The sequence below is a fragment of the Thermobia domestica genome, chromosome 2 (assembly GCF_964235325.1).
Source record: "Thermobia domestica chromosome 2, izTheDome1.hap1.1, whole genome shotgun sequence".
Taxonomy (NCBI): domain Eukaryota; kingdom Metazoa; phylum Arthropoda; class Insecta; order Zygentoma; family Lepismatidae; genus Thermobia; species Thermobia domestica.
Genome location: NC_137455.1, coordinates 253,586,647 through 253,609,220, shown reverse-complemented (window position 1 = coordinate 253,609,220; position 22,574 = coordinate 253,586,647). Strand labels below are relative to the sequence as shown.

The window sequence follows — 22,574 nt, the reverse complement described above, 5'->3', positions numbered from 1 at the left end:
ATTGGAAATATTATTTATTTTTACATTAATTTTCTTTCTTTTTATTTTGAATAGCGAATATCTGCTCGTGGTACCCCTTACAACTTTGGCTTTTTAAATATAAAGCCAATCGAACAGCTGTTGAACAATTGAAGTTCAATGAGAATGAAACAGAAGAAACAACAGTCACCATGTAGAATTTCACCAAAAGAAAAGCGTTAAGTGTTCACACTATATCAATCTAATATAGGGACTGATTGATGCATTTTTGTTTTATACTTTATGAATTTTTCTCAGGAATGGAACGACGTAAACCTTCGGTGGAATTCTTCTGAGTATGGAGGAGTGAAAGACTTACGAATACCACCACATCGTATCTGGAAACCAGATGTCCTTATGTATAACAGGTATGGTTAAATTTCAAGGTATATACCTGAAAAATAATTATTTACTTGTTATCATAACGACGTCAGTTAAACAGATATGTATTTATAGTTGGAATTCAAAAGAAACTAAACTCCCTGTCAAATCGCCTTGAAATAGAATTGAAGAACTTCATTTCTTTTCTTATCAGGACTCTTGATGATTAAAAATCAACAATGCTTACATATATATATTTCTGCTTCTGAGTAATCATAAATTATGCATTTTTTTTCATGGGGAAGATTTGAGAAATTCTTCTGAAGTGGAGAAAGATTGGCCTTTACATTGGTAATATATAAAATCTACGAGCGTTCCTTGAAAATTCATGTAATAAAGAAACTAAAAAGAATATTAAGTTTCTCTGCTCAAATGCAAATCCGGAGCAATTTCAATGAAAGTTTGTTTTTGAAAAATGATTTTAATTTTTTCATGTTTATATGAAGAATTAGAAAGGAAAATAAAGATGCAATTTTTGAAACATCAACTTGTTATTATCACTTCATCCTTCATCATTATGTACGTATGTTTCTACGTACCACATAAATTGCGACATAATTCAAACTTTTCGCACTCGTTTTGGATATACTTATTAATCAGGAAGCGAAAATGTTGCCAGCTAATTCACTCGTAAGAGATATTTTATATAACTTACGATGCATGTAGCTATATATTATTTTTATTATAACTTCTTATTAAATGATTTATATATTATATTCCAGCATCATTACAACAATGATCATCAATATTGTTTACAGTTTCTAAATCGATTATAATAGAAATGGCTGTAAATAAATGTCACGTGCTTGAAATTTTACAACTCAAATCACTTATCTTTTTATATAAAAATGATACATTCTATTACACATTTATTAGAACACCGAGTTATGATTTATATTCATTTATTCATTAAATAATATATACTTATGTTTCTCTGTGACATGCAGTATTAATTAAATATTCACAATTTAAACAATTAAAAAATATATATATATATATCTTTAAATATAATGAAACTACCTAAAATAGAAATAACTTAATATAAAACTTGTTGCTTTCAATATAATTCAGTTGTTTAATCATTAATTTCAATATGTTCTCTCGATGTGATGCAACTAGTAATTCTTTCTACTTGCTTATTTTTTCAAATCAAAACGCGTTGACTTACACGTACATAATTTTTTTGAAATTCATTTCAATCAATATCATATAAAGACAATACTTTTATTTATAAGAAATACATAAAAATCGTTTAAAACTTATGTTATTCAATTCATTTGTAGCTACTATGCATCCTATAGAGATAAAAAATTGTAAGAAAAATTATTTAAGTTATAAGTTAAACTAATCTAAGCAATGAAAAATTGTTTATAATATTAATGTCAATATACGGTATCTATAAAACTTCCCAAAATAAGACTTGAATTTATCATTTCAAAATATATTACTTCGTGACAGGGGGCGAAAAATGGTTTATAATAAGACCAAGCAATGTCATCACTCCTCCATAGAGAGCTACTAATCATCGCAAATAACTAAATCATTTCAAAACTTCAGCTGTAAAGTTCAATATAGATATTATTTGAATTTCTTACGACAGATTCGTTTTTAAAATATATTTTGCTACAAAATAATATACTGTTATAATTACCTTCTATTATTCTTTATTTATTGCTTCATAATATTTCATCATCATTATACATTAATTTCTATTGCATGTAACATCTTTTCACCTGTCAGTAATTTGAATTACTGTTAGTAGTGAGGAATTAATGTAATTTTAGAAAATTACAGACTACAGAAGCTAACCTAGTTCTTAGTTTATTTTCTTTTAAGTTTCAAATTAAAAAAATGGAAAGATGTACATGTACAACAAATAAAGAACGTTTAATGCACAAGTTTACTCTATATATTTGGACTATTTACTTGTTAAACAATATAATTTTATGTCCTTTTAATTTCTGTTAACAATGCACCTAAATTATACTTAGAAAGTCAGAACCAAGCTTTCATAGAGAGTAGATTTCATGATAATCTAAATTTTATCATTTGGTTGTAAAGAAAATGGAATAGCCTTAAATGCCGATCCTAAACTCAGTGTCAGTCAAAATAAATTTTATTTGCAACATTTTAACTTACTAATTCTTTCATGTAATGTAAAACTAAAATTTAAATCTTTATTAAGTCGATAAATTAGACAGTTAATTTTCTTTAAGAGATAAACAAAAATGAAATATACCTGTATATAATGCTTACTGTGCTCAACGTTCTGCCTCGCTCTTTGTAATTTTCTAGCATGACACTGAAGAGACTTTTAAGGATTTTATCTTACATTATTGTCACTTATGATACTTGTAAATCGTTTTCTTAAATTTGATCCATTTCCGTATTTTGAATCTATTTTGCAGAAGTTCAAAAAACAAATACATTTCTTGCATAATTTGTGATCATGCATACGTAAAATAGCATCAAGAAAGCACGAAACTTGATTATAGGCTCAGCCAATATCAATAAAAACACTTGAAAGATATGAGAACAAGCTGTAGATTTACATATTAAAACCTATAACACAATTTCTAAGTAAAACGTAAAGAAAGTTGAAATTTACTCTTTATCAAAATGCTAAATATTTTGTTGTGTAAGCCAAACTAGTTCATTCTTTATAGCGGTATATATGAAAACTATTAAGCGTAGATACTTTTTGGAATAAATAGTTTCGAATTATCTTTTAATAGAAACTTTGAGGCTTATCTAACTATTTTCAATTCTGCAGTTAATTATGAAACGTGTAAATTAAAATATAGAAATAATTGCATTTAATTTTATACCTGAATATATTTGAAAGTTTACACTAAATGAGCATTGTATCATTCTGCCTTGTTAAATCAATATGTTGCTCTAATTATAGAAGAAAAATAACTTTTTACTATAATATTTTGTTTTGTGAATTGCTAATTAAATATTATATTTGTAGAATTGGTTAAAGTATACCCATAGTGTCAATATCATTTTAAAGTACGTATACTTTATGAGTAAAATTGTGAATTCTCAGTTTCTCATAAACACATGACGAAGTGCTTACTTGAAGGTAACATTAAAAGTACATTACTGACAACTAAATAGAAGCTGAGTCTTAGCACTTAAAGTATTACATTCCTTATTAATTAAATTGGAAGGGAGTAGGACGTTTATCATAACTTTTAGCTATCATTAAACCAATTTTCTCCTTAGAAAGCAATGTCTATTATAAAATTTACAAATATACAGATATACAATATATTGATTACGAGGAATCTGTACGGAAGATAAATACATTATACTCAATAAATTGCAGTGCTGTTGAATTTAGATTCCATTTTCATATAAACTAATGGCAACAATCTATGTTAATTAATGAACAGTTTTTTTTAAAAAAGTCTTTGTATTACATGTTTACACTAATAATTATGTGCCGTAAATTCTATTAAAAGTATATAGAAATTTTGCGTTTGAAATATATGCACTTTTTAAAAGAGATCTATACTTTTAATTAAAAATTGTTTTTTCAAAGTGGTCTTTTTGCTCTTTGGTTTAACACAAAAATGTCCGATGATTCAGTTCTTGCTGGCCGCGCAGTATTCATTTGTATTAACTAGTTTTCTACATAAATAAATAAATAAAGAAAGAAAGAAAATTTAGTGTATTTCGGACTTAGAAGAGGCTCTTGTCTTTAATTTTGATCACAATTTATATACAGAGAATCTAAATCAGCACTCCCTAAAGACTAGTATTCGACCTGATATTATCTCTGCGCTGCCGTAGCAATAATGTTTGAAATTAATCTTGTTGAAAAGTCTATCTTCAATCAAGAAAGATGGTTAAGTATGAAAGTCATACTACTTTATCAATAATATCTAGTTAATAAGTTCTCACTATTTTCTGCACCCTGAACAAACAAAGATAATCGAAACAAAAATCACTCGCCTGTAACAAAAATATTTAATCTTATAACACTGCCTGGCTTATAAAATTAACGTGAATTTTGGCTCCTGTTCTTTTCTAACTTTCCTTTGAACTGTAAAGAACGTGTTTCATGACAATTATCATGTCCCTGATTGCATAAGCGGTCAAGCATCACCTCTCCCATCAAATTAAATGTCTATGTCAGCAAGGTTTGTATTGACCATCAAATAGATTTCATATGTAGATTCTTTTACACTAGGGAAAACAATAACCTAAATTACTAATACTATGAACGTTTTTCTGTTTTATGAGTAAAATTTTGTCATGTTCGCATTCTACAGATCGCATTCCTGTAAAATTTCTCGTGGTTTGCGGATAGAACAGTCTTTATCTGTAACTTCTTTTCTTGAGACACTTGAAACAGTCAATTGCTCTATTGCCATTCTAAACATTTTCTGGAATCCAAAAACCATAAATCTTATCCGGAGATATACCATACTCGTGCAAAATAACCATAATAACATTTTCCTTCAACGACAACCCATTGTCGTTGGTATTTCCTTGCTAACTTATAAAATATCACATAATTCGTATGCATGCTGTTTCTTTAAATAAAAATTTACTTCATAAGAGAATTTATGGAGAAATTAGAAACTTCGATAGATGCAGAGAATTTTATGTCAAAAATCACATTGGTACCTCATGCCATGAACTATTAAACATTTTATAGTAAGTTATCTAATCCAGTTACGTTTAATTACATATCACATTTGTAAATATTAAATACATAACATGCTATAAAATGTAGACTTATTTTGTGGCATTCACTTTCTATAAATATCACACTTAGTACATACTTCTAATTAATATTTATCTTGCGGCTTATTATTACGCTACTGAAACTAACATAGTAGATAATATATATATTGAAGATAATATCTGATTATATGTGCATAAAGAGAAATCTTGCTTGAAGTTGACATTCTACAGTAAAAGAATACGTTAACATTATATACTACCAGGTATTTTATGAAATAATAACAAAGGTCATCATTTAGCAAATACATCTAGTTAAAATTCACTAACAATAAAAAGCATAATACGTAAAAAAAATATTAAACTCGAGATTTCATACTCGTTACATTTATTTCTTAATCATTTTCACTGAAAGTCTTGAATACAGCTTTTAATTTTGATTATAATAGTTTAATTAATATTTCAAATTAGTTTTCTTTGAGAAACCATTTAATATAAGGAGAGTCATGAGAAATTTTTAGTCTTTACACAATGTAAAATATATTTTTTAAATTATTATTTATCAATCATGCTGCGTGATAGGATTTTAAATGTAAATATTAATTCTGACTAGAAAAAGTATAGTGTTTCCTCCCGAAAATGTGTTCATGTGCCTTTTCTACTTTTCTTTCATAACAAATTATCTAACAAGCAAATAGAAATCGAAGTAACAACCAACGTAAGAATAGAATCAAACATGAAATGCAGTAGTAATTTAAGAGTAGCAATGATCGATGAAAATAAGAGGTATTTAGAGTAACTTCTCTAATTAATAAGAAAGTGCTTATTTGAATAAGGTTGTCAACACGTAACAACTTAAATTTTGTTTTATATTTTTTTACATTTAAACTAAGATGCAGGACTTCTTGAGACGATAATCATCACGAACAAATATTTGGAGCTTAGTAGAATCACCAAAATATATTTAATACTATGCTTAAAAATATGTTATCAATAAACATAGATTAAAAAGTATTTCGATTTTAGTTGATGTAAACCTATGAAATGCGTAATTTCAAATGTATTTCGCACTGTATACCATAGAAACTAACACATCAAATTACATTTCATAAAGTAATTTTGTCGTTTGAAGAGGAATATTTTTTCAGATTATAATACCAATTACCTAAGATGTAATAACAATAAGATATCTTCATTTGTAACCAAAAATAATGCTAATAATCTAGAATCACAATGTATTAGTAAACCTTGCAATAGCGTGATTTATTTTAAACAAATACAGAGGTGTCATTCCTAAGTATATTATGGAAAAATGTGCGTATAGAAAAGAAATTGTTTAAACTAAGCAGACTTAAAATTAACACAAGGCCGCTATTATATAAATCATGCTATGCTCAGTAGTCAATCATATATTATAACCGTAACATTATCAACAATTTCATTAGACATTAGACAGTCGTAGATCAGGGTTGTTAGGTTCGCTGAGTTAGCGTCAAATACTCTTTATTCTGTTTTACAAAAAATATCCGTAAGAGTAGAAAGAGATTTAAAACCAAGCTACGTTAGCAATTGTAATATTGTTCATATAATTGTTATTCACCATGCATAAATAACAACATTATTTCTTTCTATCATTGCCATGTTGATCAACAATAATATTTTACTTCATATGGTGCTGTACTATACATACCACATTACTGAACACTTGTAAATCATCTACAATATTAGATATTCTGTATTTGGACTTAGATATTTATGGAAAGTGCTACAATAGCATACCAAAGGTGCCAATATGTGATATCGGAATAGAAATCTTAACATAATTGTTGCCCAACATTCTTATAAACTCTATGAAGTAGAAGCTGTTTCCAAGTTCTAAAAGTCAGAATTTTCGACTCCATAAAACATGAAACTTTCTTTGGCATTCTTAAAAATAAATATTTAAAAACTATCTTTTCCTTTAATTTTGGGACAGCTGTTTCAAGAAAGAGTATGTATGACAAAGGAAAATTACAACTAACAGATTATCACTTTCCTCGATTCAATATAAATTTATATCACAAATACACATTTAATTTTTTTAATAAAAGGAAACTTAAAATATATTCTCCATTATCCTAAAAAATCTTTATATTATGTTCGTAATTTGCAGAATGTTCCTTTACTGTATCACATTCAAAATTTAAATGTTTTCTTTTGGTGAAAAGTATCAACTAATTTTAATTTTCCTCTTCTATTAGTAGTACAATTGCTATCCCTTTCCAAAAATTTATTATCAACCATTTTTCGACACGAAAGTAAAACGTATAATACATGAAAATGACAATAGCTTGTGCGAAACTATATTTGCATTCAATTTCAAAATTAATCTAACAATAATTGTCTTTTGCTGAAATAAATCAAAATAATTATTATTTTAATTATTGCATTATTTGCCGAATTATGTCTGCAATTTGCACTATTTATTTTTTTAGTAGATGTTTCAAAGACAGAGTGTAAATATTCATAACAGTATACGAATAAGTTTATAAAATTATATTAAATAGTTACATAAATTAGAAGAAAATACACAAAAATACTTGTTTTTCTTTTCTAAAATAATATAAATTACGCAAACGATATTGTTTAAGAAAACGAATTTTTGGAAATATAGTTAAATATATCCATTGTAGTAAACAGAGTCAATTAAAATAAAACTCTGAAAAAATATTAAAAACATAATTTGAATTTATCGTTTTATGGGAATTTGCTTCTGACAAAGTGAATTAGATTCCCTCGGAGTTATAAAAATCAATAGAAAATATACCTTGCTGATTCCTTAATTTCCTTTCTGATGTCGGAATTTTTACAGTAGTCTGATTAATGTGATAATTATTTGTTTTATTGTTATAGAGTATTAATTAATAGTTTACAGAATATTAACTAATAGTTATTTATCATATATTAAATTGTTTTTCGTAGGTTTCAACTGATGATCAATCACACAATCCACTGATGTTAATTATCTCTCTACAGAGATCAAACAAGGTCTTGATAGCATAAATCACAAAAACTTGTCTAATAGACTAGTTATTTGACTGAATTTTGTCTTAAATACTAGTTATTGCTCGTCAGTTGAAACAATTGTTTGCAATGTTATAATTAGATATAAAGAGGTAAATTACAAAGATACAAATCAAAAATAATTATTACTAAGAACATGATGTTATTTCCTCTCATTTAAACCAAAAATAATATTTGCATGATATATTTTTTATCATATCAGCGGTCATCATGACATTATCAAAATATATTTTTAAACATTTTAATAATCATCATCTACTTACCTTCAGCATTGGCTTCGCTTGGTACACGCTAAGTGCTTTCGTTATAACACTGTACGCTCATATCTTACGCTTTAATTTGCTTTCAAGGAGCTGGTAATTACACTTTATTCCATTATTAACTGCATATATGTATTTATGCACTTCATTTTGAGGGTTTAATACATAAATAAAAAAATATTTTTCTTTAATAACAAGAACAAGCATGAACAAATAATAATGAGACAGTTGCACCTTTCTTTCACGTATATATTATTTTTTATTTTAAAAATTAACAATTCACATTATTCACTAAATACTAATACTTAAAAGCAAAAATATTCCTTAATAACGATTACTTCTTGTTTCTTAAAAATCAGAGAATCTTATATTTTAAAAATCATTCCTCATTGTACGCCTGGTTTAACGCAAGTGATTATTTAATGAAAAACACCCTGAATGGACTTAGGCCGGCAACAATGGATGTCCAGGGCTTCTGCTATGAATTGTATCATTTTGGTCGACGAGTGGTCTGAGCGCATCTGGATTCATTTGGTATGTAGGATTTTTTCTTTTATCTAATCTTCAGTTTTGCCCCCGTTACAAATGTTCGTACCAAACTACCCCTCGAAAATATCACTAAGCATTAAATAAAGCTAAGTATTAATGGACATATGTATATCTATATATCTATACACACATATTATATCACCTTTCACTTGGTAGCAATCAATATCCCCTTTGTTGTGAAGTTTTTTGGATGTTTAAGTCTGTAATCAGATTTTCACAGGCTTTTAATATGTACATATACATAATTCAATCTACCATCTGAACTAAACATCAATTTCGCCGAAATGTATTTTAGGATAACTGGTAGAAATAAATTTTCACTGTGTAGTGTATGTATTTATATTTTCCATTGTTGTAATTATTTATTTATATATTCAGATATCAATAAATTTACTAATGAGTAATGTATTAAATCAATGCATAATATATGTAATAATAATGGTAGGAAAATGTTCAATTTTTTATATGAGCATAATAGATAAACTGATATAATAAGGTACACAATGGATTGACATTTTAAAATTCAACTTATAAATTATTCTTAAAGTGTGCAGTTGTGTAAATAGTAGTTTGGCTACTTCATTTGTATTTTTAAGATTTTAAATTTCTAAACTAGGAGGGATAACTTAAACTTTGTTAGTATTTGAATCGGTTTCTAGATTTCTTTTTATCCTAGTTCTGAAACCCTCTACTACAATTTTTTTCAATAAAAAGAAAAAACTCTTTTAAAATCCTTGTATAAATATTTCACAGGAATACCATTAGGAATGACGGAGGTATTTTGTTCAGCCTCCACACAGTTGAAGAAATCAGATGCTTCGCCAGCTGAGTTTGTATTTTCCTGTGGATCCCTCCAATAAGCAACCTCAAAGCATCTCTACCTTGAAAACTACGTTCAGTGGTGTTGTCTTCTTCTTAACCAGACTACCAGCTGGTTGGATAAATGTTTTTTTTTTTCATTATATTACTTCTCCTTTCTTTTTTAAATAATTTTTATTGCTAATGTTTTTACTGTTAACTCTTGTATTAACCTATATAAAAACCAAAGCATATGTTATTATCCTCTCTTTGTGTACATATTTATATACTTTTATGTATTACTCTTATTCTTTTATTAATTATAACATTTATAGTTTATTATCTTCATTGTAAATGATAACCCAACAAGGGGGTAAAACTGAGGAATTTACATTGTGAAATTTACTGTCAATCTCTTTAAAGATGCAGCCAATTTAAAAAGCAAACACCAAAAAGGGGAATCTAAACTTTCGCTCTTAAAATGTATATACATATATTTCTCCTGCCCGGTGACAATGTACTACTGTCAGATGCCGTTGTTGTTGGGCCACCTTGTGCCATATCCTTACGGTCTAGCGGGAGACACAATGGATTATTCTGGATATTTTCCGTCTCCACTGTGTCTCCACCTAGGCTGTTAATACCCGGTGATAGTCCCAAAAGATTGTATATGTCTATATTTTAAAGACAGCATAGCATCACTAAACCAGGATGTGTCAACAACCTTCTTCCTCTCGTAAAACAATAATTAGCTTTAACTTAAAATCAATTCATAAAGAAAGAAAATCAAAATATAGATTTATGATTTTATTTAATCCACTGAAAACAAAATGTATAATTATTTTCTTATACAAACTACATCACATGACTTACTATTATTATTAATTGGCCAGCTCAAGCATTATTAACTATCGCGATACTGTCTTTTTAATTACATAACTTTAAATATTATATAAAAATTAGAAATAACAAAATTTAAAACAAATAAAATATATTTTAAAATATCTTATCAACATTTTATTACATTGCAGATTTATTTAACAATTCATTACACTTCGTTTCTAATTGGAGATTTCCAATATTAGAAAATGTTATTTTTATATTACTATATTATAATATATCTATATAGAGAGAACTATTCTTGTCTTTCATCGATTGAAAGTGGAAGATACATATTTTAAATCAAACGAAAAAAAAAACACTATCTTTTCTGTTTGTGGATAATATTTTTCCATGAATTTTCCAACCTTTCTACTACAAGTGCTGATGAGGGTTTCGACGGGACCTATCCCACTAACGTTGTGGTCAGAAATAACGGTAGCTGCTTGTACGTTCCGCCGGGCATCTTCAAGAGCACATGCAAGATAGACATTACGTGGTTCCCCTTTGATGATCAGCGCTGTGAGATGAAGTTCGGTAGCTGGACCTATGATGGCTTTCAGGTATATTTGAGTAGAATAGATGATGCATATTTTAAAAACAGTGAGTGAAGAAGGATAAGAAGAAAGACATGGTGGTATTTTTACATGATGAGAAATTATCTTTTTTATAAGTAAATTTATGTTCATAATAAATTGTAGTTGTTTCTTCTTTCTAGATTATGACGTTTTGACTAAACGGATATTTATGGTAATATTATTGATATTTTGAAATGTCTTTGCAATTAATAGCAGTAATAATAAGAAACAGGTGAATACAAGTACATTTGGATGCTCGGAGTTAGATGTCTAGATTTAGTGAGTGAATATTTAAGAATTTTCATAATTGTTTTCAGAAGTAGTTTTTGAGTTTTCACAGCAATCAATATTAAAAGATAAATTTCAGTCTTTTATTCTAAACTGAGAAAATACCAAACTATATTGCACAACAACAAGAATTCATATGTATGTGAGAAGATACATAAGATAGTTGATAATATAATTATAGCAAGTTGGTAAAACATAATAGAACCATTTTCAGTGTTTCCGTTACTTATTTTAATGAGAAATGCGTGTGAATGCATCATATTCAGTAATTTCGCCGAAGTATAGCTTCTAAATATTGTGATTTGTTTCTCTAATTGTTGTGAAAGAATTTGAAACTAAAGTTTTGTTTCATTCCAGTTTATTAAACTTACAGAATAATGTTTTACACAAATTTATTGAAGATAATTTCCTTAGGCAAAAGCTAATATAAAATTTAATTCTGAAAACTTCCATTATATTTTTTTTATTTTCTATCAGACATGTTGTATTCAAATTGTATACAGGTATTTCAAAACAACACCCACAAGGTTTGGGAGGTGATTACTGACACTAAGATAAGACAAAAAGTATAGACCAACTTGGGTGCACAAATGCTTCCTTTCGGAGTTATAGACTGCCAAAAACATGAAAAAAAATGAATTTTAAAGGTCTATAGCTCCAAAACTATGGGACTACCGCAATTGGGTCAAGACTTCACTTAGGAGCTAATATGTGCGCTATCCAAAAATACATGTGCCATAATGCTGCAGTACTTCTGTAACATTTTTTTATGGAGGCAATTTGGCTACGGGCATATAATCTGAAGTACTCACCAACTACCCTATAAAAATGTTGTGGAAGTACTACAGGATTCTGAAACTCGGATATTTTGTTAGGGCACATACTAGTTTCTAAGTGAAGTCTCGACTCGACTACGGTAGGTTCCATAGTTTTGGAGCTATGGAGCTTTAAAATTCATTTTTTCGTGTTTTCGGCAACCTATAACTCCGAAACGAAGCATTGTGCACCCAAGTTGATCTATACTTTTTGTCTTATCTTGCTGTCAGGAATTACCTCCCAAACGTTGTCTGTGTTGTTTTGAAACACCCTGTATGTACAAAGTCAGATTCAAAGTTTCCTGTAGAACACATATTGAAATATGGCCCACATAGTCCACAGAAAGAATATATGAATCTCAATATACCTTTGAAAGTGATTGTTCAATAATTAACACTACCATGCTCTAACTTAAACATCATTCATTTTTGTATCCAAATCTGTCTGTTTCGAAGACATTTAAAAAAATCTAGAATGAAACAAAGAATTCCAACGTAGACATAAAAAAAATTAAAGTGTACGATATCTTTGGATCATTAATAGATTGTCTTTAAATCATAGAAAAAAAGTATGTATTACTCCAGTTTGTCATCCATATAGCCATTGTTAGAATGGTCAATTTAAATATAGTTTCTTTCAAACTGTAGAACAATAATCGCTCCCATGAGCATTATATTTAACTTTTAGGTTCGCTATTAAGAACAGATATATATTCCAATTTGAGGTCAGAAGCTTATACAGTGAAACCTATGTTGGCCACCATCGGTTCCATCGAAAAGTGGCCAACTTACAGAAAATAAGTGTGATTTGTGTATTTTTCGAATAGGATTTCTAGTATTACTTGATTGTAAAATTTTAATAAGCAGTGGCACGACAGCTACTTATAAATAATGTATATAGAGTAATCATAAAAATATATAGTACTAGAAAACATTACTATAGTATGCAAGAGCGCCGATTTCTCTGTAAATTTGGGGGGGGGGGCATTCAGATGCAGAAGGTATATATATATATATATATATATATATATATATATATATATATATATATATATATATATATATATATATATATATATGAAGATTTTAAGACAAATTGCACTCAAATTATACCAAATATTGTATACTCATAAATAAAATAGGGGCCACATGAGCTTTGGGGGGCCAGGTCCCCCTCGGTTCCCCCAGGATCGGCGCTCTAGATAGTATGTTTAATATATATGCATACCTTTCTCTTCCTGAAAACTAGTCTGGTACATTGGATTATTCGGATTGAAAACACAATAACACAAACAACCATGAAATAGAAATGTATGTACGCAGTTTATTGAAATTGATATTATAGCATACTGAGTTATTCAGATTGAAAACAAGAAAAGCTAAGTTATAAATTGAGAAATTTATATGCAATTTGTTACTGAATGGTGGTTCATTCTAAACATATTTGCTTTATTCTTTTTGGCAGATATGCACATTCTAATTTTCCCTCGCAGCAAAAGATGTTTTGAGAAAATCTTGAGGGAATTCATATCTCAAAACCTCCGCTACCTTTTGACATGCAGTCAGGTGCCAATAAATGACAATTGAGCTTTAACCTTGAGAATTTTCGGGAATTACTAAAGCTTCCCACTGATGAAAGGAGCCGATATAGCTATGGTTTTACCAAAACAGACAGGGTAAACAAATACATACAACCATTTCCTGAATTCCTGTACGTGCTTTTTCTTATTCACATCTTCCTTCACCACCCTTTTATGAGGGTAGTGTTCTGGCCATTGACCTCCAAGAACAAATCGTGCGAATCTATGCTCTTTGTGTCCAGTTACAAATACAGAACATCTGCCCGCCGCCTCCTCACTAGAGGGAGCGGACGGATGTAGAAGGCAGTGCATCTGCCTCTTATATGGGAATTCGAAAGAGTTAAGAAAAATAACAAAACTCTATTTTTCGTGGCCAAGATACGCAGGTAAATTTATCATTATCATCATAGGGTAAACATTGCTTCAGTGTGGCCAACTTCCAAGATAGACAGGTGGCCAACTTATAGAGTAGTAACAAATGTCATGGGAAAATGCAGGTTCAAGACGAACTAGGCCAAGATAAGCAGGTGGCCAACTTAGAGAGGTGGCCAAGTTGACAGGTTTCACTATATTAGTTTCTTTTGCCTTCAAGTAATTTTCAATTTTTATTGAATTTGTATCTTGACTACAATTAATTCAAAATTAATTTGGTAGTTTTGTGTACTTCAGACACATAACAATATTTGAAATTAAAGTATTCCGATACTCCTCCCTATTTGCGCTCTACACCATATTCAATAAATGTAATGTTATTACTCTTCCATCTTATTATATGGTCATAGTATTTTAAATTATTTAAAGAGTAGAGCAAACCATTTAAAGTCTAAAATGAAACAGTAGAAAACTTCATTATAACTTTGCATATTTCTTTCAAACTCAATAGGAACAATTCTATTTACTCCATAAATACGCAGAAATACGTTAAGTGATTCTGCTGTTTGCTAGCAATTCATAATCAATAATTTCCGTTTTTCTTCTTTTTTTTAAAAAAAAAAAAAGGCCTGAAAAAGCACAGAATGTTTTCAATTGTTGATTCAAACCACAAAGGTAAAATAAAGTCGTTAGCAGTTTTTATATTTCTGAAGGTTTAGAGAAATATTTTTAAATTTTCTCTCCCAAACGGTTCTAGATGATAGACTGGATTTATACATTGTGTTTAGCATAGTTTTCCACCGAAATTTAATCTACTCGAGACTACACGTTTAGCATGTTAGTGAATTTTTTATTGTAAGTTTGAAAACTAAAATTTAAAGATAGAATATTATTGATAAAAGCTTACAAATCTCTTTTGCTGAGGACTGCACATATGAATTAGTACAATAATAATTTCTGTACTAATAAGTGATCAGATATATAAGGAAAAACTACTAATTATTGGCAAGACTGACATGGAAGACTATTGTACAAATAATATAATTAATACAAGATAAATTCAATTACTGAAATATTGTTTAGGTAAACAATTATATTTTTTTTATATATATTAAGGCATAGTAACGTTTCTAGTGTTAAATCGAGTAGTTTAATACATATTTACTCAAGCACTAACTGCAATCCTTTCTTTCTTTTAGTTGGACTTACAACTTCAAGACGATGGAGGTGGTGATGTTAGCAGTTTCATCACAAATGGAGAATGGGATCTTCTAGGTATGCTTACCGAAGGTCACTATGCTATCTGCATTATGTTTAGGAAAGGAAGGACTTCCCCAGAGTATTATAGATATAACTTAATTTTAGTTGTTTTAAATTTTTAGATGATTTGTAGAAATAATAAAAAGTATTTTCTAAGAAAGTAAATTTTGGAAGAATATTCTAGGAAATATTTCTAGTTTGTTTTGCAATATCTACAAGTAAATGACTCATATTTCAGTGCTTGCATTATTGAAATCCCAAAATACTTGATAAAATATTCATAAATTTTATTCACTTTTAAATATCAAATTTCCATTTAATGCGTATCAATATTATTTACTTTATTATTGTTACACAGTATAATTTCGTAGAAAGTTTACTATAATAATTAAATCGTGAACAAACAGAACTATTTCTCACCTTTTATACTTATTATAGTTGAAATATTAGGTATTAATTCCTATATTTATTAGAAGAAAATTAATAGTAGCATCAAGTTTCAAGTCATTTCAGGGAAACGGAATTGATTTTGACCGGCCAATTTGAATTTCGGACGTATCATTCACAAGACGGCAGTGCTAAACTGGTTTAAGGAAAGCCCTAAAGATGGCAGCTAGTACACTGGAATGACATTCCGATTCAACGTAATAGTGAGACAGAGGGATATATCTTGGGGCTTACACAATGAAAGATCGTTGCTGGAACAAATTATTTTCAACATTATGCAGATTTCAACTACGAGGAACACGCTGGATTGAATATTGTGGGGTTATTTGACGTCTGTAAGGAATTGACTCCTTTTCTGTCCTTTTTTAAATCTTGATTGCAATACGATGAAGATATAGATACCTATCACACATATCCAAAATCCTTTTCTTAACCTAAAAAGTACCTTTTAGTTCCAAACAGAGACTTTTGTTTATTATTTTTAATTCCTTAACCATCTGTTTTCTCTACTTAAAAAATATGCATCGATATGAAGACGAATTCTCAAAAGGCTTTCCTAAAACCACAAATATAAATAAAATATACTCTTAAATGAATTGATGAATTTGAAACAAAAATCGTGTCCTATTTCTCTCAAGTATAGGAATTTTGAATACTCTTTAAAATGTATAATACAAGACGATAAATAAAAAGCTGCCTAAATAAGATATATGTAATTTCTTATTTTCCAAAAATAATAAAATTAAAATTCCTGAAATGATAAGTAAATAATGCTAGATTCTTTGTTTTGCACTCTGTCACATACTAAAAGTTTTCCTTTTAAAACAAACTCACAAATAATATTAATACTAATAATATTAAAATGTTTTTGATTTTTCTCTACCTTTTCTTCAACCATCTTGCTCCTTTCCTTTTCTTTTCTCTCTTTATTCCAGGTGTTCCGGGCAAAAGGAACGAAATATACTACAATTGCTGTCCTGAACCTTACATAGACATAACTTTTATCATTATTATTCGTCGACGGACACTGTACTACTTTTTCAACCTAATTGTTCCCTGTGTACTCATCGCCTCGATGGCAGTACTTGGCTTTACACTTCCGCCGGATTCAGGGGAAAAACTGTCTTTAGGTAATATTTTCAAACCTCAGCTGTTGGTACATTGATTGATTACGTTCGTTATATACATCTCTATCCTCCTTCCGCCAATATCTTTGTTTGAGAGGTTCCCTTGGTTTTTTCTCTTAATTATTATTTCAGAAAGTTTTTACATATCTATGCCCTTGTTTTTCCCTTTTTTATGGTATATTTCAGGCATGCCAGGGAAAAAGAACACTAAGAAATATTCTTGCTGTCCAGAGCCCTACGTAGACATAACTTTCGTCGTTCATATCAGACGACGGACCCTGTTCTATACGGTGAATTTGATCGTACCCTGCGTTATGATATCTTCCATGACACTGCTTGGGTTTACTTTACCGCACGAATGCGGGGAGAAACTAACTTTAGGTACGGTAACAGCCCTCGTAGGAACTTCCTTTTATTTCTGCATTCAAAAATATATTTATCTGTTTATCTACAAGCTATTTTTTTAAAGTAAATTAATCATATGTGTATCAAAATCATAACGTAAAGAGTTTCAATCAGACTTGATATTTCTTGTATCACAATTTAATATATTAAAATTAAATTTAAATTAATCAATATTTTTGGAATCTGAAATGTATAGTTATATGAAGTTATCTATACATCTTTGTAAGTTTGTCATTTACTAATTCTTCATTGGATTTTTCATAAGTACACTCAATGTATATTGGAATATGTGCAAATATGTTTCAAATGGAACATGGTGAGCTTTCCTGAAAACATAGAAATGCTTATATTCTTTTGTTACTCAATTTGTGTTAATATATATATATTTATAACTTTTCATGTTATTGGAAGAAAAAGAGAAATACTTCAAAATTTATATTATTTTATCTTAAATCGTTTATCTAAAGAAGAATAAGATTGCAGACACATGGAAGTTCCTCGAATGCATTTTCTCAGTTCACTATATGATTTACTCTGTGAGATTTCCCTTTGCTTGCTGTTTAGAAGCACCTTTACATATTGGCTTGTTTTTTCCAATTTATGTTATGGTTATATTTATTTTATGAAACTTTGGCTTGCTATGCATGTTATTTTATGTACAAAAGCGTAGTGCATTTTATCTTTTATTTATGTAGCTTGATAAATTTAACATGTTACCATACTAGCAGCATATTTTTGTAACGTTATATTAACATTTATTATAACAATAATTTTGAAAACAGAGATAATGAACATCAAAAGTTGTTTGTTTATCATGTGCTTACTGTTTGAAAACTTAACTCAATCGACATTCTTTTCTCAAACATTTCTAGCCATCAAGTGAACGTGCTTTTCTCTTTCAGCTATGAACATCGTGGCAGGAGTTATTGCGGCGCTTTATATTTTTCTGCAAAACAGTTCATATATGCTGCAATTGTAACGAATTTTCATTTTGCTAAGATTTAGTTTGACTATCTGATACAGTATACTTGAGGATATTCATATACTTACTCACTTCAACATGGTATTTATATTACTTTTAAAATTGACGTTATTATTCTACGGCATTTCTAAATGACTGAAAACACTTCTCCCACTTACTAGATATCTTAATCAATCACAAATTATTCTTAACCTTGAAGTCAAAAAATTTAGACATATAGTCCAACTAAATCAACAGGAGTTAGCATATCTGATGTACGTGATTTCATAATATTTTGTGTAAAAGGAAATTGAAGAAAAGATAATCGATCAACTCTACAAAGGATTAAGTCAGGAAATTACGAACAACACGTGAAAAATTCCATTTTGTACAAAACAATTTCTTGCTATGTAGGAAAATAATTCTATCTATGGAGTATTGGAAATATCTATGATACATTCAACGTAAGTAAGGATGTTCTAATTCTTTTCTACTTAGACTAAATTAAGAATTAAGGCATTATGTTACATTGTTTGCATCAATAATATATAATTATGTTACAGTTACCTATACATTTTTTACTATCAACTTTGATAAAAATGATTATACTGACCTAACTAAATATTTACAGTTCGTGTTATTTATTCTGTCAAAACAATAAAAGACATTATAATTAACATTAGTCAAATGTATGCATATTAACACTCAGTATGTTCAAATTTTAGTACTTTCGTCAAAATTCAAAAGTGAAAATTACAGTAGTTTGTTCTAAACCAACTGACTTAAAATATTATGGATAATGAGTAAAATTGTATTAAACTATAGTTGCATAAGTTTATATAAATAACTATTTTCTTATTATTTCATCATGCGCTTAAGATTTATAATATTGAAACTTACTTAAGACACAAATATGAAAATTCTTTAAATTTTAAGTGTATATAAGAGTGTAAAATTAATAGCTCAATACATTTAGTAAAAATCCTATATATAGCTTGCCTGAATATCTGGCGGGTTCTTTCATAATACACTACTAAACAGAGGACGTGAAAGACAGTGAAAATAACGTTATAGAACTAAATATGTTGCATGTAATTCTTATCCAAGTAAATAGTATGTGATCATAATGAGGTATGAATAACAAGGGAGCACTCGATATAGTGAATCAAAATGTGTAACACAAGAGGAGATAAAACAGTACTGCGTGCGATCACTAAAATTACCAGACGTTGACAGAAAATAAATAGTCTATGAAGAAACACACGTTGTAAGTGAGTTAGAAATGTTTCCAGCATCCATTGTTACATCACAGGTTACATGTCAGACTATTTGAGACAACTGATCTGAGTGCAACATCTACACATATATCAGGTTACTATTGGTGTCACCAGTATATCAGAGGACTAATCGAGTCGAATCCAAGAAGGTGGACCATTGTCACAGGGTCTATTGCACAGATTGGCATTGACACAGGTCAAACACATGTTCTCTGATGAAGAGATCGCAAACTTGAAGGCAGGAATTGCGTCACGTTATCTTCTCAGATGAGTCATACTTCAACGATAGATACATGGTGACGTTGCATTTGACTCTCGTTGTGAAATAATGTACGTCCCATATTCTTAAAAGTAAGATGTTTGTAGTCATTAAATTTTATAGATGGTTCACTGACACGAAATCTTCCAGTCCCATCTTTTTCTGTCATTTTTTTTTCAGCATATCGTGAACAATATTCTCAGAACGAAACACTCAACTGTATATCGCAGCATGCATGGTTCAACAGACTTTACAAGGTATACACTACAAGTTGATCAGATCTATCATTAATAAAGCACATGTAGAACTAAATAGGAAGATGTATACTTTGCTTCACCTCTTACTATGAGTCTTGCAGAATTTCTCGCGCAGTTGAAGAAAAAATGTATCGCAATCTAAATTGTTGCACAAGTATGACACATGAAGCATAGAAATATTGCCTATCTAAAAGTCATAGTAGATCACATTTTCTATTGAACTCTGAGACTATCGCCATGTCTGTCTTTAGTAGATCCCCTTTTGTCAAAATGTTGATGCACTACGTTTTTGCAAAGCATTTTTTTCTGAACAAACGGATTTCACAAAGCCTCCATGTCTCACACATAATATCTCACTTTCTCCGTAGTATATTATACATTACGCTCAGAAATTTTGTAGTGTATACATATTAAGTATTCCTTCTAACCCAAGAGCATAACATGAGACACAGTACTATTTACGTTCATACTACTGCACATGATCCTATTTAAAAGATACACATTTAATGATACATCGTTAAATATATAGATATTGAAGAAACAGTGTCAGTCTGCTCTTCTTGACTTCCTCCCTAATCGTCTCAAATATCTGTTGCAAAACTTTCATAGAACTCCAAGTCACTTATATTTCACAGCTATGTTTAGTAGAAAGTAATAATTACACACTTCTTTCCTAAACTTTGTATACTATATCGTTACATATATGATTCAAGTGCTAGTCTTTTTCGTCTACCTAAGGCAAGAGTTACTCATTTGAGTACTAATGATTACAACTTATTGATGAAAATTATTTATAAAAATTGGAGTAAACCAAAATACAACTATAAATAAAAAATGTGGTACACAACGCAAATCAAATATTCATCTAAGAAGTACTTTCAGAAATTACTATTTCCACCCTCAGCTTTAGTAATTCGAAAACCAAAATTTAAAAATGGTTAAAAAGCCAATTTAAAAGAAATAAAAGATGTGAAGTAAACCACTTCTTCTCAAACGAAAGTTGTACACATGTTTCTTCACCACTCACTGATCATTATTCAATATTCTTATTCACTGTTTTAGTGTTTCTTTCCAACCGGCGAAAATATGTGCTGAAAAGATCACACCAAATTGTATTTATTTTATCTCTGTCTAAATTAAGTGTAGGTCTCTAATTCTATCATTGATTTTGTTTCTCCAACAAACGTGAATTGATAATATTGTAGTTGTTTTTTCTGAGGTGTGATGGTAATCTGGACAACTACTGTGGATTACGGGACATTGAGGTACGAACGTAGGCGGCTAGTCTCATATAGATGTCCCTCTTCGTTTGGCCTATATATGTTTTGTTGCATTGACACTTGACAAGATAGATATCACTTCATTGTTGGGAGTCAGTGAAATATACTTTGAAATTTGTTATATATTCAATAGATCTAGGGGAAACCTGTAAAATCTTAACATTATGCTTCTGCAATATCTTCTTAATCTTTGCAGAAATGTGTGGAGCCAGAGAGACGCCAACCCATTTATCCATTTTCTCCTCTATTGTTTGTTGATGGCGGGGGCTGGTGATTTCCTGTTGTACCTACTTGTACCATTTCAATAATAAAGATTCTTGAAAATTATTTTCTTGTTCGGTTTTTATTAAATATTGAATTTCCTGATAAAGATCAAGAGCAAGGTCTGAAAGTAAAAGGGCCCTCCTGAAGAATTGTTTTCCAAATTTTCAATTTCTGAAGCCATAAGTGTGATAATTTGGAATTAATATACTTAGTGACAGCAGAGGCTTTGAGATATACTGAAGTAACAAACTTATTAGCATGTCTTTTGATAGTAATCTCACGAAGGTTAAGTACTCCGTTTTCTTCATGTTCCATACTAAACTTAATCCTGGAATGTATTTGGTTTAATTCATCAAACTTTTTTTTTTTTTTAAGATCTTCAGCATCCGTATACAGAATCAAAGTGTCATCGGCATATCGAAAATATCTCATGAGAGGAAATTTTGGAAAAATGTTGGTTTCAAACATATCCAATACCAAATTTGGAAAAATCGAGGAAAGAGTATTGCCTTTCACCAATCCATTGTCTTGTCGGAAGACAATGATGGAACCCAGACAAGAAAATAGCTTTTAAAAATATTACAAGCAGATACAACAGGAAGTCGCCAGTTCCCGCCATCAACAAACAACAGAGTTGAGGACGGACAAATGGATTAACGTCCCTCTGGTTCCACACACCTCTGCAGAGATTAAGAAGATATTAGAGAAGCATAACATTAAGATTTCAGAGGTTCTCCTAGATCTATTAAATACATAAC

General features: G+C 29.5%; 1 protein-coding gene across 9 annotated transcripts in view; it reads left to right on the top strand.

Moving 5' to 3' along the window:
• LOC145678450 (neuronal acetylcholine receptor subunit alpha-7-like) overlaps positions 1-22,574 on the top strand; it is an 829,132-nt gene that overhangs the window by 689,725 nt on the left and 116,833 nt on the right. For 5 of the 9 annotated variants that reach the window (XM_081748587.1, XM_081748590.1, XM_081748589.1 and 2 more), the window contains exons 4-7: positions 277-386; positions 11,029-11,209; positions 15,479-15,554; positions 16,922-17,116. In XM_081748587.1, coding sequence (XP_081604713.1) covers positions 277-386; positions 11,029-11,209; positions 15,479-15,554; positions 16,922-17,116 — 562 coding nt within the window. Of the gene's footprint in view, positions 1-276; positions 387-11,028; positions 11,210-15,478; positions 15,555-16,921; positions 17,117-17,299; positions 17,495-22,574 lie in introns of all 9 variants that reach the window. The other 4 variants (XM_081748593.1, XM_081748595.1, XM_081748594.1 and 1 more) reach the window with 2 other exon arrangements.